This window comes from Xenopus laevis, chromosome 9_10S (assembly GCF_017654675.1).
Source record: "Xenopus laevis strain J_2021 chromosome 9_10S, Xenopus_laevis_v10.1, whole genome shotgun sequence".
NCBI lineage: Eukaryota > Metazoa > Chordata > Amphibia > Anura > Pipidae > Xenopus > Xenopus laevis.
In genome coordinates this window covers 114,467,669-114,491,708 of record NC_054388.1, presented here as the reverse complement: position 1 = coordinate 114,491,708, position 24,040 = coordinate 114,467,669, and the positions used below count along the sequence as shown (strand labels likewise).

Sequence of the window (24,040 nt, the reverse complement as noted above, 5' to 3'; positions counted from 1 at the left end):
GCTATCCCACAGTCACACTCCCTTCCCAGAGACTATTATCCACTGTTACTATAGACACCATCTCTCCCTACTATACCTGCTATCCCACAGTCACACTCCCTTCCCAGAGACTATTATCCACTGTTACTATAGACACCATCTCTCCCTACTATACCTGCTATCCCACAGTCACACTCCCTTCCCAGAGACTATTATCCACTGTTACTATAGGCACCATCTCTCCCTACTATACCTGCTATCCCACAGTCACACTCCCTTCCCAGAGACTATTATCCACTGTTACTATAGACACATCTCTCCCTACTATACCTGCTATCCCACAGTCACACTCCCTTCCCAGAGACTATTATCCACTGTTACTATAGACACATCTCTCCCTACTATACCTGCTATCCCACAGTCACACTCCCTTCCCAGAGACTATTATCCACTGTTACTATAGGCACCATCTCTCCCTACTATACCTGCTATCCCACAGTCACACTCCCTTCCCAGAGACTATTATCCACTGTTACTATAGACACATCTCTCCCTACTATACCTGCTATACCAGTCACACTCCCTTCCCAGAGACTATTATCCACTGTTACTTTAGGCACCATCTCTCCCTACTATACCTGCTATCCCACAGTCACACTCCCTTCCCAGGGACTATTATCCACTGTTACTATAGACACCATCTCTCCCTACTATACCTGCTATCCCACAGTCACACTCCCTTCCCAGAGACTATTATCCACTGTTACTATAGACACCATCTCTCCCTACTATACCTGCTATCCCACAGTCACACTCCCTTCCCAGAGACTATTATCCACTGTTACTATAGGCACCATCTCTCCCTACTATACCTGCTATCCCACAGTCACACTCCCTTCCCAGAGACTATTATCCACTGTTACTATAGACACATCTCTCCCTACTATACCTGCTATCCCACAGTCACACTCCCTTCCCAGAGACTATTATCCACTGTTACTATAGGCACCATCTCTCCCTACTATACCTGCTATCCCACAGTCACACTCCCTTCCCAGAGACTATTATCCACTGTTACTATAGACACATCTCTCCCTACTATACCTGCTATACCAGTCACACTCCCTTCCCAGAGACTATTATCCACTGTTACTTTAGGCACCATCTCTCCCTACTATACCTGCTATCCCACAGTCACACTCCCTTCCCAGGGACTATTATCCACTGTTACTATAGACACCATCTCTCCCTACTATACCTGCTATCCCACAGTCACACTCCCTTCCCAGAGACTATTATCCACTGTTACTATAGACACCATCTCTCCCTACTATACCTGCTATCCCACAGTCACACTCCCTTCCCAGAGACTATTATCCACTGTTACTATAGACACCATCTCTCCCTACTATACCTGCTATCCCACAGTCACACTCCCTTCCCAGAGACTATTATCCACTGTTACTATAGACACCATCTCTCCCTACTATACCTGCTATCCCACAGTCACACTCCCTTCCCAGAGACTATTATCCACTGTTACTATAGACACCATCTCTCCCTACTATACCTGCTATCCCACAGTCACACTCCCTTCCCAGAGACTATTATCCACTGTTACTATAGACACCATCTCTCCCTACTATACCTGCTATCCCACAGTCACACTCCCTTCCCAGAGACTATTATCCACTGTTACTATAGGCACCATCTCTCCCTACTATACCTGCTATCCCACAGTCACACTCCCTTCCCAGAGACTATTATCCACTGTTACTATAGACACATCTCTCCCTACTATACCTGCTATCCCACAGTCACACTCCCTTCCCAGAGACTATTATCCACTGTTACTATAGACACATCTCTCCCTACTATACCTGCTATCCACAGTCACACTCCCTTCCCAGAGACTATTATCCACTGTTACTATAGGCACCATCTCTCCCTACTATACCTGCTATCCCACAGTCACACTCCCTTCCCAGAGACTATTATCCACTGTTACTATAGACACATCTCTCCCTACTATACCTGCTATACCAGTCACACTCCCTTCCCAGAGACTATTATCCACTGTTACTTTAGGCACCATCTCTCCCTACTATACCTGCTATACCATAGTCACACTCCCTTCCCAGAGACTATTATCCACTGTTACTATAGACACATCTCTCCCTACTATACCTGCTATACCATAGTCACACTCCCTTCCCAGAGACTATTATCCACTGTTACTATAGACACCATCTCTCCCTACTATACCTGCTATCCCACAGTCACTCTCCCTTCCCAGAGACTATTATCCACTGTTACTATACACACCATCTCTCCCTACTATACCTGTTATCCCACAGTCACACTCCCTTCCCAGAGACTATTATCCACTGTTACTTTAGACACCATCTCTCCCTACTATACCTGCTATCCCACAGTCACACTCCCTTCCCAGAGACTATTATCCACTGTTACTATAGGCACCATCTCTCCCTACTATACCTGCTATCCCACAGTCACACTCCCTTCCCAGGGACTATTATCCACTGTTACTATAGACACCATCTCTCCCTACTATACCTGCTATCCCACAGTCACACTCCCTTCCAGAGACTATTATCCACTGTTACTATAGACACCATCTCTCCCTACTATACCTGCTATCCCACAGTCACACTCCCTTCCCAGAGACTATTATCCACTGTTACTATAGACACCATCTCTCCCTACTATACCTGCTATCCCACAGTCACACTCCCTTCCCAGAGACTATTATACACTGTTACTATAGACACATCTCTCCCTACTATACCTGCTATCCCACAGTCACACTCCCTTCCCAGAGACTATTATCCACTGTTACTATAGACACATCTCTCCCTACTATACCTGCTATCCCACAGTCACACTCCCTTCCCAGAGACTATTATCCACTGTTACTTTAGGCACCATCTCTCCCTACTATACCTGCTATACCATAGTCACACTCCCTTCCCAGAGACTATTATCCACTGTTACTATAGGGACCATCTCTCCCTACTATACCTGCTATCCCACAGTCACACTCCCTTCCCAGAGACTATTATCCACTGTTACTATAGACACATCTCTCCCTACTATACCTGCTATACCAGTCACACTCCCTTCCCAGAGACTATTATCCACTGTTACTTTAGGCACCATCTCTCCCTACTATTACCTGCTATACCATAGTCACACTCCCTTCCAGAGACTATTATCCACTGTTACTATAGACCACATCTCTCCCTACTATACCTGCTATACCATAGTCACACTCCCTTCCCAGAGACTATTATCCACTGTTACTATAGACAACCATCTCTCCCTACTATACCTGCTATCCAAAGTCACTCTCCCTTCCCAGAGACTATTATCCACTGTTACTATAGACACCATCTCTCCCTACTATACCTGTTATCCCACAGTCACACTCCCTTCCCAGAGACTATTATCCACTGTTACTATAGACCACCATCTCTCCCTACTATACCTGCTATCCCATAGTCACACTCCCTTCCCAGAGACTATTATCCACTGTTACTATAGCACCATCTCTCCCTACTATACCTGCTATCCCACAGTCACACTCCCTTCCCAGGGACTATTATCCACTGTTACTATAGACACCATCTCTCCCCTACTATACCTGCTATCCCACAGTCACACTCCCTTCCCAGAGACTATTATCCACTGTTACTATAGACACCATCTCTCCCTACTATACCTGCTATCCCACAGTCCACACTCCCTTCCCAGATGACTATTATCCACTGTTACTATAGGCACCATCTCTCCCTACTATACCTGCTATCCCACAGTCACACTCCCTTCCCAGAGACTATTATCCACTGTTACTATAGACACATCTCTCCCTACTATACCTGCTATCCCACAGTCACACTCCCTTCCAGAGACTATTATCCACTGTTACTATAGACACATCTCTCCCTACTATACCTGCTATCCCACAGTCACACTCCCTTCCCAGACACTATTATCCACTGTTACTTTAGGCACCATCTCTCCCTACTATACCTGCTATACCATAGTCACACTCCCTTCCCAGAGACTATTATCCACTGTTACTTTAGGCACCATCTCTCCCTACTATACCTGCTATACCATAGTCACACTCCCTTCCCAGAGACTATTATCCACTGTTACTATAGGGACCATCTCTCCCTACTATACCTGCTATCCCACAGTCACACTCCCTTCCCAGAGACTATTATCCACTGTTACTATAGACACATCTTCTCCCCTACTATACTGCTATACCAGTCACACTCCCTTCCCAGAGACTATTATCCACTGTTACTTTAGGCCACCATCTCTCCCTACTATACCTGCTATACCATAGTCACACTCCCTTCCCAGAGACTATTATCCACTGTTACTATAAACACATCTCTCCCTACTATACCTGCTATACCATAGTCACACTCCCTCCCAGAGACTATTATCCACTGTTTACTATAGACACCATCTCTCCCTACTATAACCTGCTATCCCACAGTCACACTCCCTTTCCAGAGACTATTATCCACTGTTACTATAGACACCATCTCTCCCTACTATACCTGCTATCCCACAGTCACTCTCCCTTCCCAGGGACTATTATCCACTGTTACTATAGGCACCATCTCTCCCTACTATACCTGCTATCCCACAGTCACACTCCCTTCCCAGAGACTATTATCCACTGTTACTATAGACACCATCTCTCCCTACTATACCTGCTATCCCACAGTCACACTCCCTTCCCAGAGACTATTATCCACTGTTACTATAGGCACCATCTCTCCCTACTATACCTGCTATCCCACAGTCACACTCCCTTCCCAGAGACTATTATCCACTGTTACTATAGGCACCATCTCTCCCCTACTATACCTGCTATCCCACAGTCACACTCCCTTCCCAGAGACTATTATCCACTGTTACTATAGACACCATCTCTCCCTACTATACCTGCTATCCCACAGTCACACTCCCTTCCCAGAGACTATTATCCACTGTTACTATAGGCACCATCTCTCCCTACTATACCTGCTATCCCACAGTCACACTCCCTTCCCAGAGACTATTATCCACTGTTACTATAGGCACCATCTCTCCCTACTATACCTGCTATCCCACAGTCACACTCCCTTCCCAGAGACTATTATCCACTGTTACTATAGGCACAATCTCTCCCTACTATACCTGCTATCCCACAGTCACACTCCCTTCCCAGAGACTATTATCCACTGTTACTATAGGCACAATATCTCCCTACTATACCTGCTATCCCACAGTCACACTCCCTTCCCAGAGACTATTATCGTGGGAGGGACTGACCTGGAAGTGACCCTGGAATTAAGCACTTACACATTTCTATACAGGATTATTCCCAGCAATATATCCCAATAGAATTACAGGAGCCCAGATCCTTAGAACCCCCATTAAGTCTCCCAAATGTCTCTGTCATTGAAGGGACCCTTTTCCTTCTTTTGGTGAGACAGTGTCAGAGAGGACAGAATTCTGTGTCACCTTGTGGTATGTAGGAAACAGCAGGACAACATTGACTATGTGTTTATAACAGAGCATTCTGTATATTGTTATGTCTAAGAACATATGGGAAATACCCGACATGGAATGGATTGACTCACAGTCACAAGTAGTACAGAAAATGGTTGGGTGGTCCCTCACTCCAGCAGTATCAGGGCTCCATCAAACAGAGTCAGTGGCACCGTCCAAGCCACATAACATCCAAGGTGCAAGCAAAAGTTCACTCTGGAGAGCCGATTCAATTCAATATATTTTATTCAGTCACAGTCACAACATGTTTCGGACACATATGTCCTTCATCAGGTGCTAATTACAATGTGTTTTCACTCCAGCTATTTATCAACCCCATACACCAGTGAGTTCGTCAGCTCCCCCCCTCAGGCCAGACAAATATAATTTAATAAAAGCAATACCCTATAAAATACTGCCATCTTGTGGCCTATTTTTAAAAGGCATAAAAAGGTTGCACCAATAATATACAATGTATCAGTATTAAATAGTTACCATAAATAGTACAAAAACAGTGTATCAAAAACAGTTGCAATATATAGTAAAAAAGTATCAAAGTAGTTTTCAAGTTATAACTAATGGGTATGACTTGAAAACTACTTTGATACTTTTTTACTATATATTGCAACTGTTTTTGATACACTGTTTTTGTACTATTTATGGTAACTATTTAATACTGATACATTGTATATTATTGGTGCAACCTTTTTATGCCTTTTAAAAATAGGCCACAAGATGGCAGTATTTTATAGGGTATTGCTTTTATTAAATTATATTTGTCTGGCCTGAGGGGGGGAGCTGACGAACTCACTGGTGTATGGGGTTGATAAATAGCTGGAGTGAAAACACATTGTAATTAGCACCTGATGAAGGACATATGTGTCCGAAACATGTTGTGACTGTGACTGAATAAAATATATTGAATTGAATCGGCTCTCCAGAGTGAACTTTTGCTTGCACCTTGACTCACAGTCACAAGTTCTGTATTTAGTAATGAAATTCCCCTGTTTAAGAGAAATGGCAGAGATCTTTGTTGTGGGGAGACAATGAGACTTTACAGCCACACTCATACGAGTTACATACATAATTACAGACAAGGAGGACACAAATAATAAAGCCTCTGTCCCTTCCTGACCTGCTCCCCAGATCTCATTCCCAGTGAGAGAAGTGTTGTGCTTCCTGTACTTGCTCAATGGGGGCTTGACACATATTGATTGGCTGAGAGAGGGAGGGCGGGACTAACAAGCATACTGCAAGGCCAACATAACCTGAACATGTCAGCGCTTTCTCTGTTCTTCTTTAGTACAGGAAGGGGCGGGACTGACTGGCTGCAGAGAGCTGTATAGAGTAATTATTGGCTCACTGGGCCGAGGGGCGGGTCAGATGAAGTAAGGGAATGTTGACAAATGCTCAGTTTTATGGTGAGTGTAAAATAGGTCTGTACCTAAGGCTGATGGTTTGTGCTGTACAAGGGGTAAAGCTGTGGCAGACTGGCAGTGTAACAAACTGGTTCATGTTTAATGTGTCATGTTCAATTGAGAAAAGCGACGTGGTTTTCACTTGTGTGTCTCCCTTATTTCCATTCAAAACTTTCTGTCTGGATCCAAACTTTAACATAACTCCACTGACATCATTCCAGCAGACTCTGATGTCATCATACCCACTCAGCATCATTGCCACACCCCCAATACTATCTGCTCCGCCCCTTTGTTCAGGTTTAGTCACTGGCAAAATTGTGGGAACCCTAAGGGTGTCTGTGTTTCCCAGAAGGACCCATTAGGTTTTCCACCCCAGTCATTTGCTTCACCTCATCAAAGTGCCACTCCCTCCCCTCTGACACCCAGTGTGTACCTTACACTTCCTCCTTGTGCCCAACATCAGGGTGGGAGGTACCAGCACCTACAATTCTCAACATGGAGAGACGGAGCCCACCGGGATTGTTTCTAATGTCTTAGCAGCCCAGTCTGACTCTGCCCAGCAGCCATACTCACAGCTTTTTTTAAGGTAACCCTGGGGCACCATGTGAGAGGAGTACAGGGGGTACAGTTGTAGCGGGCCTAAAGGGGGGCCCGGCTGTGCTGCTTCTTCTGAATTAACTGGTCCCCCCTTAACAGTGCTCAAGCTGAACCCGATGTCCCGCTGACGCCACAAAAGGAGCCGAAGGAAAGCGAAGAAGCTGTCATCACCAAGGACAAGGAAAAAGAACCTGAAGTAAGTTCCACTGAACACAAATGTATTTTTTCATATTCTATGGGGCCCCTGGCCACATGTTCTATTTTTAACTTTTAAAGGATATAGAAGAATTGTGCTTAAAAAAGTAGTGTTTCAGGCTGATTTATTGAATATTTCTGCAAAAACCCTAATAATCCCTCCCTTCTCTTCCACTTGCTGCTCCCTGAATTCCCAGGCTGTACACTCAGCTCACTGCACTGTAGGACAGGAACCAATCAGCAGCTAGCAGGACCTGATAGGGAACTGAAGCCTGTCTGTGCTTGTGTGACTGCAGGGCTGTGATTGGCTGTCCCCCTCCTACTGTGCTTCTGGCAGGGACCATTAGGACACGCCCACCCCTCATTTGAAACAGGGACCAGAGAACATCCATTGGGAGCTCCAATAAAGGGGCTAGTTTTAGCCCCAAGTAAAACCAGCACTGTGTATTATTGTACATTAATTTTTACATATCTAATATTTCTTCTTTAAAGGCAAAACAATGGACTGTTCTGAAGTGGCAGCAATGAGTCCGTATCTAAACCAATTTGATTAGGAAACTGCATACGGGAATCCATAAAACTGGGAGACCTGGAGCAGTTTGCAAAAGAAGAGTGAGATGTAGACAGTTTACACAAACAAGGTGATCCCTTAAACTTAAATTTATCCTGCAGCAGAAGCAGAGGTCTGACCTAAGTCAGTAAGTTTAAATTGATTCTGGAAGGAGAAAAAAAGACCCCACTTGCTTCCCACTCGTTCAGCAGTCTCTCGATTGTTTTGACTACCTATTAAATATTTTGTGATTACCCTATACTAGTCACTAACCAGTTAAGAGTATAAAGTTTTTAGTTATGATTTACTTAAATTAAACCTTAATTAAGTTACATTAAAGTGCAAGTGCAATATAGTTCATTCTGTTAATTGTATTATAAATTAAAAAATGATGATGATAAATACTTGATAAAGTTAATTATACTTAGCACAAGTTAATAGCCTTACAATACAATGTATTGTCATGTACCTTATATTTGCACCCACAATCAATCCAATTAAAGAATTAATTGCAATATTAAATAAAGTGCTCAAGTGCTGGTTTAATTACTAGTGACTGGCAATTACCGTGAATTCATACCAGCTTAAAGATTAATTCATTAAATATAAAGTGCTGAACAGTTAATAATAAATAAGGTAGTTGATATAAAGAGGACCACAATTAATAGGATAAATTTAAAAAAAAAAACACACAATGCTCAGGTTAAAGGAGAAGGAAAGGTAAAAACTAAGTAAGCCTTATCAGAAAGGTCCATCTAAATATACCAGTAAACCCCAAAAGTAGCGCTGCTCTGAGTCCCCTGTCAAAAGAAACACTGCATTTCTTTCCTTCTATTGTGTACACATGGGCTTCTGTATCAGACTTCCTGCCTTCACCTTAAACCTCATTGCCCTGGGCAAGAGCATGCTCAGTTTGCTCCTCTTCCCCCGCCCCCTCCCTTCTCTACTGTAATCTGAGCCCAGAGCAGGGAGAGACTCAGACAGGAAGTGATGTCACACCACATTAATACTGCAGCTCCTATCCTAAACAAACAGAGTTTCTAGAGCTATTTACTCAGGTATGGTAAAACATTCTACAGAATAAATATAGCATTCTAGCTTACACTATTGCAGCTAATCTATTGGCAATAAAATACCTCCGTAGCTTTCCTTCTCCTTTAAAAGTTTTAAGCAAGAAATTGAAAATTGGAGGAGGTGGAGTTGTCCCAAAACTGCTACCTAAATTGATTTCTATCCCTGGGATACCACAAAAACAAAGGAGGCAGAGTATCCGGGACTGTGGTCTCGATTTTTAATCTAAATCCTATTCTGAGAAGAGCTGTATAAACCTAAAAAAACACAAATCCATGGGCTCTTGTGAGCTTTAGTAGCCGAGAAGAGAGAGGTAACCGAACACAGGTTGAAGTTGATATCTTCCCCACCACTTCTATTCCGTCAACCCAATAGACTCAAATTAGTTTTTCTAAAAATTAAAGTTAAAAAGCTCATTCATGGCTATGGGAATATCAGGTATTCTTCCCAAAAAACGTTTCTACCAAATATTAAGTCACAAGGAGGGGGGGCAATTATATTGTCAATTAGTGATGTGTAGGCCCAATACCCACGGGTCGGACACCTCCATTTGCACCTCCTCTTGCTCTCCCCGCCGGCCACCTGGAACTGCCGGCTTCTGACTTGATTTTTTAAAGACGCACACCTCCTGCCCCACCCCTTTTGTGGCGTCATTGGCGGGGCAGCACAGGCCTTAAAACGGAAGTCCGGCTCGAGACGGTTGGTGAAGTGCGGGTTAGGGTCGGTTGCAGGTCGGGTTTACAGCACTATTGTCAATGTCATTGTTTTCAAATCTGAAAGAATATATTACGTTTTAAATAGAATAACAAAATTCTGAAACGAGAAATTGTTAGAACCTGGTACTAAGTGCAATTCCATACAGGGCACTACCTGAAAGGACTTTGTATGTTCTCTCCACAAGGTCATGTACGGTCAGGATATCGGACTCCTGATAAAACGGACCCTATAGTGTGTGTAAATATTACTTTAGATTGCAAGCTCTGCTGGGGCAGGGACTGATGTTAATTCTATATTATTTCTGTAAAAAAATGTGGAATATAATTTTGGAGTCATTTGTGCATTATCTGAAAAAGAAGCACAAAGATATCAATATTGTTGGCAGGAAACAGTCACTTATTGGCTCAAATACCTCCTATACAAGTATGGAGCCTGCAGTCTAATCAAACCTGAAAGTGTCAGCCCAGCTTCTATTCTTGCAGGTTCTCTAAGGGAAACAATGAGATTTTGAGGGGCAGGAAGGGACGGAACTCATTAAAACATTAGAGGAGAATTATTGAATGAATGGACAGAGGGGAGGGATGGATAGAGTAGGGGGCTGTAGGCAAATGCTTGGTTTTTAATTTGAGTGGATGTATGGAGTAACTCATTAGAGATTGGCTGGTACCAGAGGCTGACAGTCTGTACTGTACAGCAGGTCAATCTGTGTGGCGGTGTAAACGTTTAAGGTTACCCTCTTCCAACCAGACCCCAGATCTGTCAATCCCTCCTCTATATTTTTGGGGAGTTACCCAATTTTGGCTCTCTCAACCAACCCCCCAACCCCAGTCTCCAACCATCTTACCTAATTTCCCTATTTGAAGCATTCTGCCGATTTTTTTGTGCTTGTTCTCTTTAAAGTCCAAGCAAACAAGCGCAGTAAGCATTTTGTGGCACCATTGGTAGTGTGTGCATTGATAGAAATCAGCGGCTTTAGGGGAGCAATTAGCACATGATGTCACTTATGGGGCACCCCATCAGGCATGAAATCACTTCCTGGTTTTGAGAAAATTATCTGTGGCGCACTACACACACCACACTTGGTCCCCTGGTATTTTTTGCCCCACATGTTGACAGCTCTGCTGAACCTTATGTTATGTTTGTACCCCCTTGAACCCCTAGGGAAGAGCCACATTCCTCCTGTCTTTGTGGAGCTACACTGAGCAGATATCGACACAGATAGGGTTGTCACCCAGCCAGTACTTCACTGGCCTACCCTGCAAAATACCAGCTGGGGCCAGTATTACCTGTAAATTGATAATATCCAATCCAACGTGTGTAACGTGGTGACTTATAACTTCATGAAGCACTTGACTGTCTGGTGTTTGCACCACTGTCACAAACCAGGGGAACTTGTAACACACCTTAGTATTGAATAAACCATCCGCATCATGTTGCAAATAACTCAGAATCACTTAGTTACACATGCCAATACAGTTCTGGAGCTCCCGTTACTATAAAAATCACCAGAATATGTCCAAGATAAGGTATCCCAGGCCACGGGGCCCCACCCCGATTCCTACTTCCCTTCTTCTTTCTCTCTTCAGTACAGGGGCCAGACTTGCTTTCAAGGCACACTAGGCCCTACCTAACCTAGTCCCTCTTCCCTGGGTCCCTATCCGAGGTTTCTCTATGACACTGGTCCCTTCCTTTCTCCCCGGTGGAGTCTCAGCTGCTCGGCTAACTACCCTACCACTAACTTGCAGTACAGGGGGGCAGGACATGCTCCATTATTGGCTACAGAATCCTGTAGGGGATTATGATTGGACTAGGGGACGTCAAAGAGACTAACAGAGTTGGGGGTTGTACACAAAAAGTCCAGATTTTCTTTTGTGTAAAAAAAAATAATTCCAAGCACACACTATTGTTTGGTTGGTACCTGGAGCAGAGAGTGGCCTGTACCAAGGTCAAATAATAAAGTGCAGACATGACAAAAATGTTATAACCAGATTTCTTCTCATACAAATGAAAAAAAACAACACCCTACTAAAGTGTTTTTCACCTTAAAAAATAACTTTGAGTATGCTCTGGGCAGTGATAGTCTGAGACAATTTGCAATTGGTCTTCAGTTTTAGTTTTTTTGTGATTTTTCAGTTATTTGCTTTTTTGTCATGCAGCTCTCCATTTTAGTATTGCAGCAGCTATCTGGTTGCTAGGGTCTTATTCAAGTCACCTCATAGTTGCTAGGGTAAATGAGACACTGGAATATGACTGTGAAAAGGTCTGAACAGTAAGATAAGTAATGCAAAGTAACAATAACAGTATAATGGTAGCAAAAGGTTTTTTTTGTCTTCTGCGGTCAGTGACCCCCATCTGAAAGCTAAATAATGAAAGAATGAAAAAGCTACACAACATAATGAGTACCCTTTGCAAATTTACTAGGAATAGGGAATACTAAAATTTAAATGGGCAACAAGGGCAATTAATAGTAGGCAAATAACAATCTCAATAGTGGTTGCTAATGACCATTATTAAGTGGCAGATATGTCTAAATATTCCCCTAAACCCACATTTTATTTTACCTTTTCCTTTGTGCCAACCAGCTTAAAAAAAAAGTAGCAACAAATATTGAATATTTGATCATGTGGAGGCTTATTTATTAGAGGTTGAATTTTAGTGGTTTCAAGGAGTTTTTGAAAATATGATTAAACTCACAAACTATAAAACCACAAATGTCATTTGAATTTATTAAAAGATCCCATTATAAAGAGTAAAAATGGAAGAAAAAAAAAATTGCTGAACGAATATCTCAGAAACCTTTTTTGGACAATTTCTAGCGAAAATCGATATCAGAAAACCTCTACAATTCTCAATTGAATTAAGATGGTCTAATAGGATCAGAGCACCTGCCATTGACTTCTATAGGACACTGACAAATTTTACTTGGCAAAGTTTTGTATTTAATTTTAAAGGAGACATACAGAATAAACAAAACCCCCTTATTGTGTAGGCGATAATATATACTATATGGTGTTGTTTTTACTTTTGGCTGTAAATTAATATTGTCTTTAAAAATAGCCCCTTTATTGGAGCACCCTATAGATGTTCTCTGGTCCCTGTCTGTGTTTCAAATGAGGGGTGGGCGTGTCCCTGCCAGAAGCACAGTAGGAGGGGGACAGCCAATCACAGCCCTGCAGTCACACAAGCACAGACAGACTTCAGTTCCCTATCCGGTCCTGCTAGCTGCGGATTGGTTCCTGTCCTACAGTGCAGTGAACCGAGAGCCACCGGCTCCCCTGCACAGCCTGGGAATGGAGGCAACAACAAGTGGAACAAATAAGAATACGGTTTCTGTCCCAAGTGACATTTTTCATGCCTGTTACGGCCTGATTTACAGCTTTCCCACCCTTTTAACATGTGAATGGTTTATCTCCCGTGTGAATTGTTATGTCTTTTAAGGTGTGATCAATGTACATTCAGGGCACGGAAACCTTTTTCCCCACTGTGAATCCTGCTATGTACTTGAAGGTCCAAGGTTCTCTCCAGTGTGACATTTGTAATGCTTACAAAGGCATGAGTTTTGTCTGAACGATTTCCCGCATTTAGAACAGGAATGTGGCTTATCCCCCGTGTGAGTTTTCAAATGTCCATGAAGTTTTGAACGCTGTGTGAAACATTTTCCACATTCAGAACATGAAAATGGTTTCTCTCCTGTGTGAGTTCTGTTATGTCTGGTGAGGTCTGACAGTTGCCTAAAGTGTTTCCCACACTCACTACAAGAAAATGGAGTCTCTCCTGTGTGAGTCTGAAGATGTACCTTAAGGCTACAGTTACGAGTAAAACTTTTTCCACATTCGGCACAAGTAAATGGTTTCTCTCCAGTGTGAATTCTGGTATGTACGTTAAGGTGTGATAGTCGCTTAAAGTGTTTCCCGCACTCACTACAAGAAAATGGAATCTCTCCTGTGTGACTCTGAAGATGGACCTTAAGATTACAGTTACGATTAAAACATTTCCCACATTCGGCACAAGTAAATGGTTTCTCTCCGGTGTGAATTCTATTATGTACTGTAAGGTGTGATAGTCGATTAAAGTGTTTCCCGCACTCAGTACAAGTAAATAGTTTCTCTCCCGTGTGAATTCTGTTATGTACTGTAAGGTGTGATAGTCGCTTAAAGTGTTTCCCACACTGAGAACAAGAAAATGGAGTCTCTCCTGTGTGACTCCGAAGATGGACCTTAAGACTACTCTTACGAGTAAAACTTTTCCCACATTCGGCACAAGTAAATGATTGGTCTCCACTGCTTTTATGTCCCGTAAGATTTGAGGGATCTGCCATTAATTTCCCATCACTAGATGAAGAAACCCCTTTTTCGTTGTTGTGGTTTCTTCTTTGGTGCCTGGTAAATGTTTTTTTAATACTAAACTTTCTGTGACACTTGGAACATTCATATTTCCCCTGTAACTTAAACGTTCTTTTCCTATTATTATATATTCTTCCATAGTTTTGGGCTTCTGGCAAAGTATCACTAAGACTGCATCCAGGTGTATCTGTTCCCTGTATCTGTTCTGTAAGTGGCTTAATGCTGCAATCTGATTGGTTTCCCTCTTCACGTGAAGCCACTTCCTCTTTAATTCCATTGGCTGGTGGGGGCTGTTCCACTGGAGGAATTTCAGAGTATGTGAGATTTCCGTTGGCACAAAAATCTGCTCCTTCAGTCCCAGTCTTGCTTGGCTCATTATCACAGCATAACGTTACTTTCACATTAGGTTTAATAACAATCTCTTCATCATTATCTGGCAAAAATACAAGTGTAAAGAATATTGGTATGAATACACACGCACATTGTATGCTAACCTGATAGTGACACATAGTTACATAGGGTTGAAAAAAGACAAAGTCCATCAAGTTCAATCCCTCCAAATGAAAACCCAGCATCCATACACATATCTATACAAAGTATAGGGTCAAATTTACTTTCCTCCGAAGTTGCGCCAGCGTGGTCTTCGCCGCACTTTGCCAGGCAAAGTTTCGCTAGGGCGCTGCTAATTCACTAAAATCCAGAGTTGCACTACCGTTAATTTGTCAACCAAAGCGAAGTTACGCTAGTGATGCCTAATTTGCATACTGGGCCAAGTTAAAGCACAATGAATGTATATGTAGCAGCAACATTACACAAGCCTGGGAAAGTTTCATAAAATAAAATAGAGTTGTTATTTGGCCTACACATGTGCCCACCATATAGTTTAGGTGCCATATGTTAGGAAATGTAAGGGGGGAAGGAGGGAACCCCCAAAAAAAATTTACAATATTTTTCAGCCTATCACCCTTAAAAAAGTGAAAGACGCCAGCGTTATTGCACTTTGCCTGGTCTGAGGTGGCAAAGTCAAGTCTGGCGCAAGAGGTAACGTTCAGTAAAATCCGCAAGTTAGTGAATTAGCGTAGTTGCGTCCCTTCGCCATAGCGCAACTTCGCCTGGCGTAAGGGTGCGAAGTAGCGATAGAGTAGGTCCTCTTCGCTAATGTATTTACACCAGCACCCGTTAGTAAATCGACGAAGAAACAAAATTACATCACACAGGCAAATTTGCGCTAGCCACTTTGCGCTTTAGTGCATTTTAGTATCACAATAGCCTTTGATATTATGTCTGTCCAAGAAATCATCCAAGTCCCTCTTATAGTCTGAATAACTGAATCAGCAACAGAACATCACCCAGAGAAAACAACCCCAACCTTGTCAGTTTCCCCTCATAATTTAACTCTTCCCTCCCTCTAACCAGTTTAGTTGCACTTAGTCTCTGCACTCTCTCCAGCTCATTTATATCCCTCTTAAGGACTGGAGTCCAAAACTGCCCCCATACTCCAGATGAGGCCTCACCAGGGACCTATAAAGAGACACAATTATGTTTCATCCCTTGAGTTAATGCCCTTTTTTATACAAGAACTTTGTTTGCTTTAGTAGCCACAGAATGACACTGCCCAGAATTAGACAACTTGTTATCTACAAAGACCCCAAGATCCTTCTCATTTAACGAAACTCCCAACACATTGCCATTTAGTGTATAACTTGCATTTATATTATTTTTGCCAAAGTGCATAACCTGCATTTATCAACATTGAACCTCATTTTCCAGTTTGCTGCCCAGTTTCCCAACTTAGACAAATCACTGTGCAAAGTGGCAGCATCCTGCATGGAACCTACAATTTAGTCTCATCTGCAAAAATAGAAACAGTACTTTCAATGGCCACCTCCAGGTCATTAATAAATAAGTTGAAAAGCAAAGGACCTAGTACAGAGCCCTGCGGTACTCCACTAACAACTTATGATTGAACTTATGTGAGCTGTATTGATCACATGACCTAGAGATGTAACAGGTGAAACTTGCACTTAGGAGGAAGATACAGGAAGGTTGGAAAGGTGCCCTGTGACAGGCTGTCCTGATACCCATGGAGTCATATAAATATATGTTTATCACTTACTTAGATTCAGAAAAATACACAACTCGAGTGTTTGTATCAGTGTAATGTATAAATACATCCAAGACAAGAAATATTGGCATGTGAAACATAAGAAAGCCAAAATGTAGTCCCCCCAGAACACCCCTGAAGAAGCCCAAAATCCTTCTAGGAAAATGTTATATGAACAGTTGAGACTTAACCAGATCATTTGGGAAAACCACAACAGCTCTCTGTTTACAGTGAAAAATGTAAGACTTCAAGGAAAACACTCAATTCCTAAATGCCATATTGAATCCAGTGTAACAGCTCCAAATAGGATTTGGGTCCCGGTCACAGACCTTAGATCCTTTCTAGATCCTCAAAGTTGTATCTTCTTAATAATAAGGAATTGTGGAAATCAAGTTTTGTCAACAACAAATTAATTTTGCAGCGAGCATTCTAGGTTCTATTCGCTAGGGCACTATCTTCAAGGAGTGTGTATGTTCTTTCTAAGCTTGAGTGGGTTTACTCCAGTTTTGTTCCCACACTCCAAACATATATATAGATCCAGGGCCAGATCTATGGGAAGGTAGAGAGGCACAACAGTCAGAATGTTCCTGATAAAATCAACCATATAGTGTGGTAACTCCACTGGGCAGGGACCTATGTGAAAGTTACACAGTGGGACCTTGATTTTACAGCCCCCAAATAATACATTTTCCCAGATGATTTGCTAATTATTTGCAGTTCTGAGCTTGTGTGCTCCATTAATTCCTTCCTGGATTTTAGGTTTTCTGAATTTCCCTTGAGATATGTAAAAACTGGGTCCTACTGTATAATCTCTTTAAAGCAATGTTATATAATCATTTTAGAGTCATTGGTGCATTATCTGAAAATAAGTGCAAAGGTGCCAATACTGTTGGTTAAAGCTGTATTTGAGTATTTATATAAATCCTATATACACTGCAGTGGCTCCAAGGATTAACCTCCTTGTTTCTTTTCTATTATTCCCAGACAGCCCTTGTACAGTTCCTCTTAATAAGTTCCCCTACACACCAGCTTCTGATATTTTTGCCCTGCTCCCATTACTCACCCAGTGGTGGGAGCTGCCGTGGCTCCTCCTTCATCCCTTCTTCATAATGGTCCTTGTTTCCTTTTATATAGTCCCACTCGTCCAAGGAAAAATAGATGGAAACATGATGAGTCCTTATGGCAACCTGTCACACACAATGTTCCAGTCATCCCCCAGCCAGAGAAAGGGATTATCATCCACTGTTACTAACAATAAGGGGCCGCTGTACCCACCTCTCCAGTCAGCAGCTGGATGATGTTGGACATGAGTTCCAGGATCTTCTTGTCATTCTTGTTATTTTCCTTCTGTATGACGGAGCCAGGGGCATGCAGGGCCCCCCCATCATCTGACTTCTTCCTAGGGATGTAGTGCTAAATATTGAAAGGAAGAGAGAATGGTGTTTGAGCTGCAGAGAGACCCCCTTTGTACAGACAGACAGTCTCTTGTCAGTGTGCCAGTCACAGTGCCCCTCACCTCTCCAGTCAGCAGATAGATCATCTCCAGTGTCAGATTCACCATTCTCTCCTTCTTCCCCCGCTCCTCCTCCTCCTCATTTTTATCCTTCTTCTTCTTCTTCCCCTTCATCCCTGTGTCACTCGCTTCCTCCCACATTCCCATTGGCTCCTCGTGGGAGGGACTGACCTGGAAGTGACCCTGGAATTAAGCACTTACACATTTCTATACAGGATTATTCTCAGCAATATCCCCCAATAGAATTACAGAGGGGAACGTGTGGGAGGGACTGAGCTGGAATGAATTATTTCTACAAGACGTTAGTATAGAGGATTATTGGCACAATAACACAAGTAGAACACTCCATACTCATTATTACTGTTAGTCTGATCAGTGACACTGCTGCTATAATTATATCCTAATTACACTGTTCCCAGCACACCCTGCCCAGTGCTCTCTAATGTTCTTCAATAGGAACACTGAATAGAGACACAGAATTTGTAGGCTTAGTATGAGGATTCCCCAGTATAGGGAGAGGCCTGTTCTCATACAATCAACTCATTATTCATCTTTTCTGTCAGACTTTACACAAATATTTTACTGAGAGACATTTTCTCATTCAGGTTCCCAGTGACCGCCCCTATGACAACACTGAATGGTACAGTCTGTTACAATCTATCACTAACCTCACACACACATATATCGCAGATAGTCCGGCCAAGCGCTCGCTCCCGTCGCTGTAAAGGATCGGCCAAAGGAACCGTCACGTGACCTTAAACTTGGTTTCCGCAACAGGAAGGAGCTATGGACTTTTGTGCGCGCGCAGACTTTTCTATCAGTTTCACTTCCGCAGTGTGCGTTCCATGCCTTTTCAAACCCATTCCGTCTTCGTTCAGTCTTCACCTTGTCTCTCAACCCAATAAAGGCTCAAGTCTGTCAAGTTGTTCAATAATCAAACCCGCCCCTCTAGTATCGGAGCCAATCATTAATTTGGGCGCGTAGTTTTCGCCCGCCTACTGGCTATAAAAACCTTTACTGCGCACTCTTTTTACTTCGTACATCTGATACTGTACTGTGTGTCGTACTGTGTGTAACACTGGCTGCTTGTTGTTCTGCGGCTGTTCCTATGAAACAGGAAGGAATTATACAAACTAAACCTTCTTATGGGTAAATACTGATTCTCTCACGTTCTTCTCTGACATTCCTTCTCTTCTACTGTGGCCTCTGTGTTTTCTGCAACAGCCAAGTGATTGTCATTTATGTGCGTCAACTTTTCAGCATTGGAAGTGACTGTGGGATAGTAGGTATAGTATGGAGAGATGTGTCTATAGTAACAGTGGATAATAGTCTCTGGGAAGGGAGTGTGACTGTGGGATAGCAGGTATAGTAGGGAGAGATGGTGTCTATAGTAACAGTGGATAATAGTCTCTGGGAAGGGAGTGTGACTGTGGGATAGCAGGTATAGTAGGGAGAGATGTGTCTATAGTAACAGTGGATAATAGTCTCTGGGAAGGGAGTGTGACTGTGGGATAGCAGGTATAGTAGGGAGAGATGGTGCCTATAGTAACAGTGGATAATAGTCTCTGGGAAGGGAGTGTGACTGTGGGATAGCAGGTATAGTAGGGAGAGATGGTGCCTATAGTAACAGTAGATAATAGTCTCTGGGAAGGGAGTGTGACTGTGGGATAGCAGGTATAGTAGGGAGAGATGGTGCCTATAGTAACAGTGGATAATAGTCTCTGGGGAAGGGAGTGTGACTGTGGGGATAGCAGGTATAGTAGGGAGAGATGGTGTCTATAGTAACAGTGGATAATAGTCTCTGGGAGGGAGTGTGACTGTGGGATAGCAAGGTATAGTAGGGAGAGATGGTGCCTATAGTAACAGTAGATAATAGTCCTCTGGGAAGGGAGTGTGACTGTGGGATAGCAGGTATAGTAGGGAGAGATGTGTCGTATAGTAAACAGTGGATAATAGTCTCTGGGAAGGGAGTGTGACCTGTGGGATAGCAGGTATATGTAGGGAGAAGATGGTGTCTATTAGTAACAGTGGATAATAGTCTCTGGGAAGGGAGTGTGAACTGTGGGATAGCAGGTATAGTAGGGAGAGATGTGTCTATAGTAACAGTGGATAATAGTCTCTGGAAGGGAGTGTGACTGTGGGATAGCAGGTATAGTAGGGAGAGATGGTGCCTATAGTAACAGTGGATAATAGTCTCTGGGAAGGGAGTGTGACTGTGGGATAGCAAGGTATAGTAGGGAGAGATCGGTGTCTATAGTAACAGTGGATATAGTCTCTGGGAAGGGAGTGTGACTGTGGGATAGCAGGTATAGTAGGGAGAGATGTGTCTATAGTAACAGTGGGATAATAGTCCCTGGGAAGGGAGTGTGACTGTGGAATAGCAGGTATAGTAGGGAGAGATGTGTCTATAGTAACAGTGGATAATAGTCTCTGGGAAGGGAGTGTGACTGTGGGATAGCAGGTATAGTAGGGAGAGATGGTGCCTATAGTAACAGTGGATAATAGTCTCTGGGAAGGGAGTGTGACTGTGGGATAGCAGGTATAGTAGGGAGAGATGGTGTCTATAGTAACAGTGGATAATAGTCCCTGGGAAGGGAGTGTGACTGTGGAATAGCAGGTATAGTAGGGAGAGATGTGTCTATAGTAGTGTAACCGTGGATAATAGTCTCTGGGAAGGGAGTGTGACTGTGGGATAGCAGGTATAGTAGGGAGAGATGTGTCTATAGTAACAGAGGGATAAAAGTCTCTGGGAAGGGAGTGTGACTGCGATAGCAGGTATAGTAGGGAGAGATGGTGTCTATAGTAACAGTGGGATAATAGTCTCTGGGAAGGGAGTGTGACTGTGGGATAGCAGGTATAGTAGGGAGAGATGTGTCTATAGTAACAGTGGGATAATAGTCTTTGGGAAGGGAGTGTGCTGTGGATAGCAAGGTTATAGTAAAAGGGGAGAGATGTGTCTATGTAACAGTGGGATAATAGTCCGCTCCTGGAAGGGAGTGGTGACTGTGGGATAGCAGGTATAGTAGGGAGAGATGGTGCCTATAGTAACAGAGGGATAAAAGTGTCCCTGGGAAGGGAAGTGTGACTGTGCGATAGCAGGTATAGTAGGGGAGATGGTGTCTATAGTAACAGTGGTTGATAATAAGTCTCTGGAAAGGGAGTGTGACTGTGGATAGGCAGGTAATGTAAGGGAAGAGATGGTTGCCTATAGTAACAGTGGATAATAGTTCCTCTGGGAAGGGAGTTGTGACTGTGAGATAGCAAATGTATAGTAGGGAGAGATGGTGTCTATAGTAACAGTGGGATAATAGTCTCTGGGAAGGGAGTGTGGGACTGGTTTGGGATAGCAGGTATAGTAGGGAGAAGATGTGTCTATAGTAACAGTGGGTAATAGTCTCTGGAAGGGAGTGTGAACTGTGGGATAGCAGGTATAACGTAGGGAGAGATGTGTCTATAGTACACAAGTGGGGATATAGTCTGCTGGGAAGGGAGTGATGACTGTGGGATAGCAGTTAGTAGGGAAGAGATGGTGGCCTTAGTTTAACAGAGGGATAAAAGTCTCTGGGAGGGAGGTGACTGTGCGAAAGCAGGTATAGTAGGGAGAGATGGTGTCTATAGTAACAGTGGGATAATAGTCTCTGGGAAGGGAGTGTGACTGTGGGATAAGCAGGTATAGTAGGGGAGATGTGTCCAATAGTAAACAGTGATAATAGTCCTCTGGGAAGGGAAGTGTGACTGTGGATACGCAAGGTATAGGAGGGAGAAGAGGTGTCTATAAGTAACAAGGGATATTGTCCCCTGGGAAGGGAGTGTGAACTGTGGAATAGCAGGTATAGTAGGGAGAGATGTGGATTAATAGTCTCTGGAAGGGATTGTGATGTGGGATAGCTAGGTATAAGTAGGGAGAGATGGTGGCCTATAGTAACAGTGGAATAATAGTCTCTGGGAAGGGAGTGTTGACTGTGGGATAGTAGGGAGAGATGGTGTCTAATAGTAACAGTGGATAATAGTCCCTGGGAAGGGAGTGTGACTGTGGAATAGGAGGTATAGTAGGGAGAGAATTGTGTCTAATAGTAACAGTGGATAATAGTCTCTGGGAAGGGAGTGTGAACTGTGGAATAGCAGGGTATAGTAGGGGAGAGATTTGTCTATAGTAACAGTGGATAATTAGTCTCTTGGGAAAGGGAGTGTGACTGTGGGTAATAGCAAGGTATAGTAGGAAGAGATGTGTCTATAGTAAACAGTGGATAATAGTCTCTGGAAGGGAGTGTTGACTGTTGGGATAGCAGGTATAGTAGGGAGAGATGGTGTCTATAGTAACAGTGGGATAATAGTCTCTGGGAAAGGGAGTGTGACTGTGGATAGGCAAAGGTATAGTAGGGAGAGATGGTGTCTAATAGTAACAAGTGGATAATAGTCTCTGGAAGGGAGTGTGAGCTGTGGTAGCAGGTATAGTAAGGGAGAGATGTGGTCTATAGTAAACAGTGGAGTAATGTCTCTGGGAAGGGAGTGTGACTTGTGGATAGCAGGTATAGTAGGGAGAGGAATGGTGCCTATAAGTAACAGTGGATAATAGTCTCTGGGAGGGAGTGTGACTGTGGGATAGCAGGTATAGTAGGGAGAGATGGTGCTATAGTAACAGTAGATAATAGTCTCTGGGAAGGGAGTGTGACTGTGGGATAGCAGTATAGTAGGGAGAGATGGTGCCTATAAGTAACAGTGGATAATAGTTCTCTGGGAAAGGGAGTGTGACCTGTGGTATAGCAGGTATAGCTAGGGAGAGAATGGTGTCTATAACAGTAACAGTGGATAATAGTCCCTCTGGGGAAGGGAGTGTGACTGTGGGATAGGCAGGTATAGTAGGGAGAGATGGTGCCTATGTAAACAGTATGATATAGTCTCTGGAAAGGGGAGTGTGACTGTGGGATAGCAGGTATAAGTAAAGGGAGAGATGTGTCTAATAGTACAGTGGATAATAGTCCCTCTGGGAAAGGGAGTGTGACTGTGGGATAGGCAGGTATAGTAGGGAGAGGATGGTGTCTATAGTTAACAAGTGGATAATAGTTCTGGGAAGGGAGTGTGACTGGTGGGATAGCAGGATAGTAGGGGAGAGATGTTCTATAGTAAAAGTGGATAATAGTCTCCTGGGAAAGGGAGTGTTGACTGTGGATAGCAGGTAAGGTAGGGAGAGATGGTTGCTATAGTAACAGTGGATAAATAGTCTCTGGGAAGGGAGTGTGACTGTGGCAATAGCAGGTAATAAGTAGGGAGAGATGGTGTCTATAGTAAACAGTGGATAAATAGTCTCTGGAAAGGGAGTGTTGACTTGTGGGGATAGCAGGTATTAGTAAGGGGAGAGATTGTGTCTATAGTAATCAGTTGGGATATTATAGTCCCTGGGAAGGGAGTGTGACTGTGGAATAGCAGTTAATAGGGAGAGGATGTGTCTATAGTAAACAGTGGATAATAGTCTCTGGGAAGGGAGTGTGACTGTGGGATAGCAGGTATAGTAGGGAGGATGGTGCCCTATAGTAACAGTGGATAAATAGTCTAATGGGAAGGGAGTGTGACTGTGGATAGCAGGTATAGTAAGGGAGAGAATGGTGTCTATAGTAACATGGATAATAGTCCGACTGGGAGGGAGTGGTGACTGTGGAATAGCAGGGATAGTAGGGAGAGATTGTGTCTATAGTAGTGTAGCCGTGGATAATAAGTCTTCTGGAAAGGGAGTGTGCTGTGGGATAGCAGGGGTATAGTAAGGGAGATGATGTGTCTATAGTAACAGAGGGATAAAAGTCTCTGGGAAAGGGAGTGTGACGCGATAGCAAGGTATAGTAGGGAGAGATTTTGGTGTCTATAGTGACAGTGGGATAATAGTCTCTGGGAAGGGAGGTGACTGTGGGATAGCCAGGTATAGTAGGGAGAGATGTGTCTAATATGTCAACAGTGGGAAATAAATAGTCTCTGGGAAGGGAG

The 24,040-nt window shown here is 43.3% G+C and overlaps 2 protein-coding genes across 5 annotated transcripts in view; both read right to left on the bottom strand.

Annotated features, from left to right (window-relative positions):
• Window positions 1–24,040, bottom strand: part of LOC108704314 (oocyte zinc finger protein XlCOF7.1-like) — a 224,937-nt gene that overhangs the window by 139,207 nt on the left and 61,690 nt on the right. Inside the window, exons 1-2 of one of the 4 annotated variants that reach the window (XM_041579044.1) lie at window positions 18,733–18,939; window positions 18,236–18,247 (exon numbers count right to left, since the gene is read on the bottom strand). The exons of 2 other annotated variants lie outside the window; for them this stretch is intronic. The gene's annotated coding sequence lies outside the window, so the exon portion shown is untranslated. Of the gene's footprint in view, window positions 1–18,235; window positions 18,248–18,732; window positions 18,940–24,040 lie in introns of those variants that run through there. One more of the 4 variants, XM_041579042.1, reaches the window with a different exon arrangement.
• Window positions 12,805–17,905, bottom strand: LOC108705734 (oocyte zinc finger protein XlCOF7.1-like). The gene is made up of 3 exons (XM_041579051.1): window positions 17,827–17,905; window positions 17,615–17,738; window positions 12,805–14,880 (listed from the first exon to the last, which is right to left on the bottom strand). Exons 1-3 carry the CDS (start codon window positions 17,857–17,859, stop codon window positions 13,598–13,600), a joined length of 1,440 nt encoding a protein of 479 aa, XP_041434985.1. The 5' UTR covers window positions 17,860–17,905; the 3' UTR covers window positions 12,805–13,597.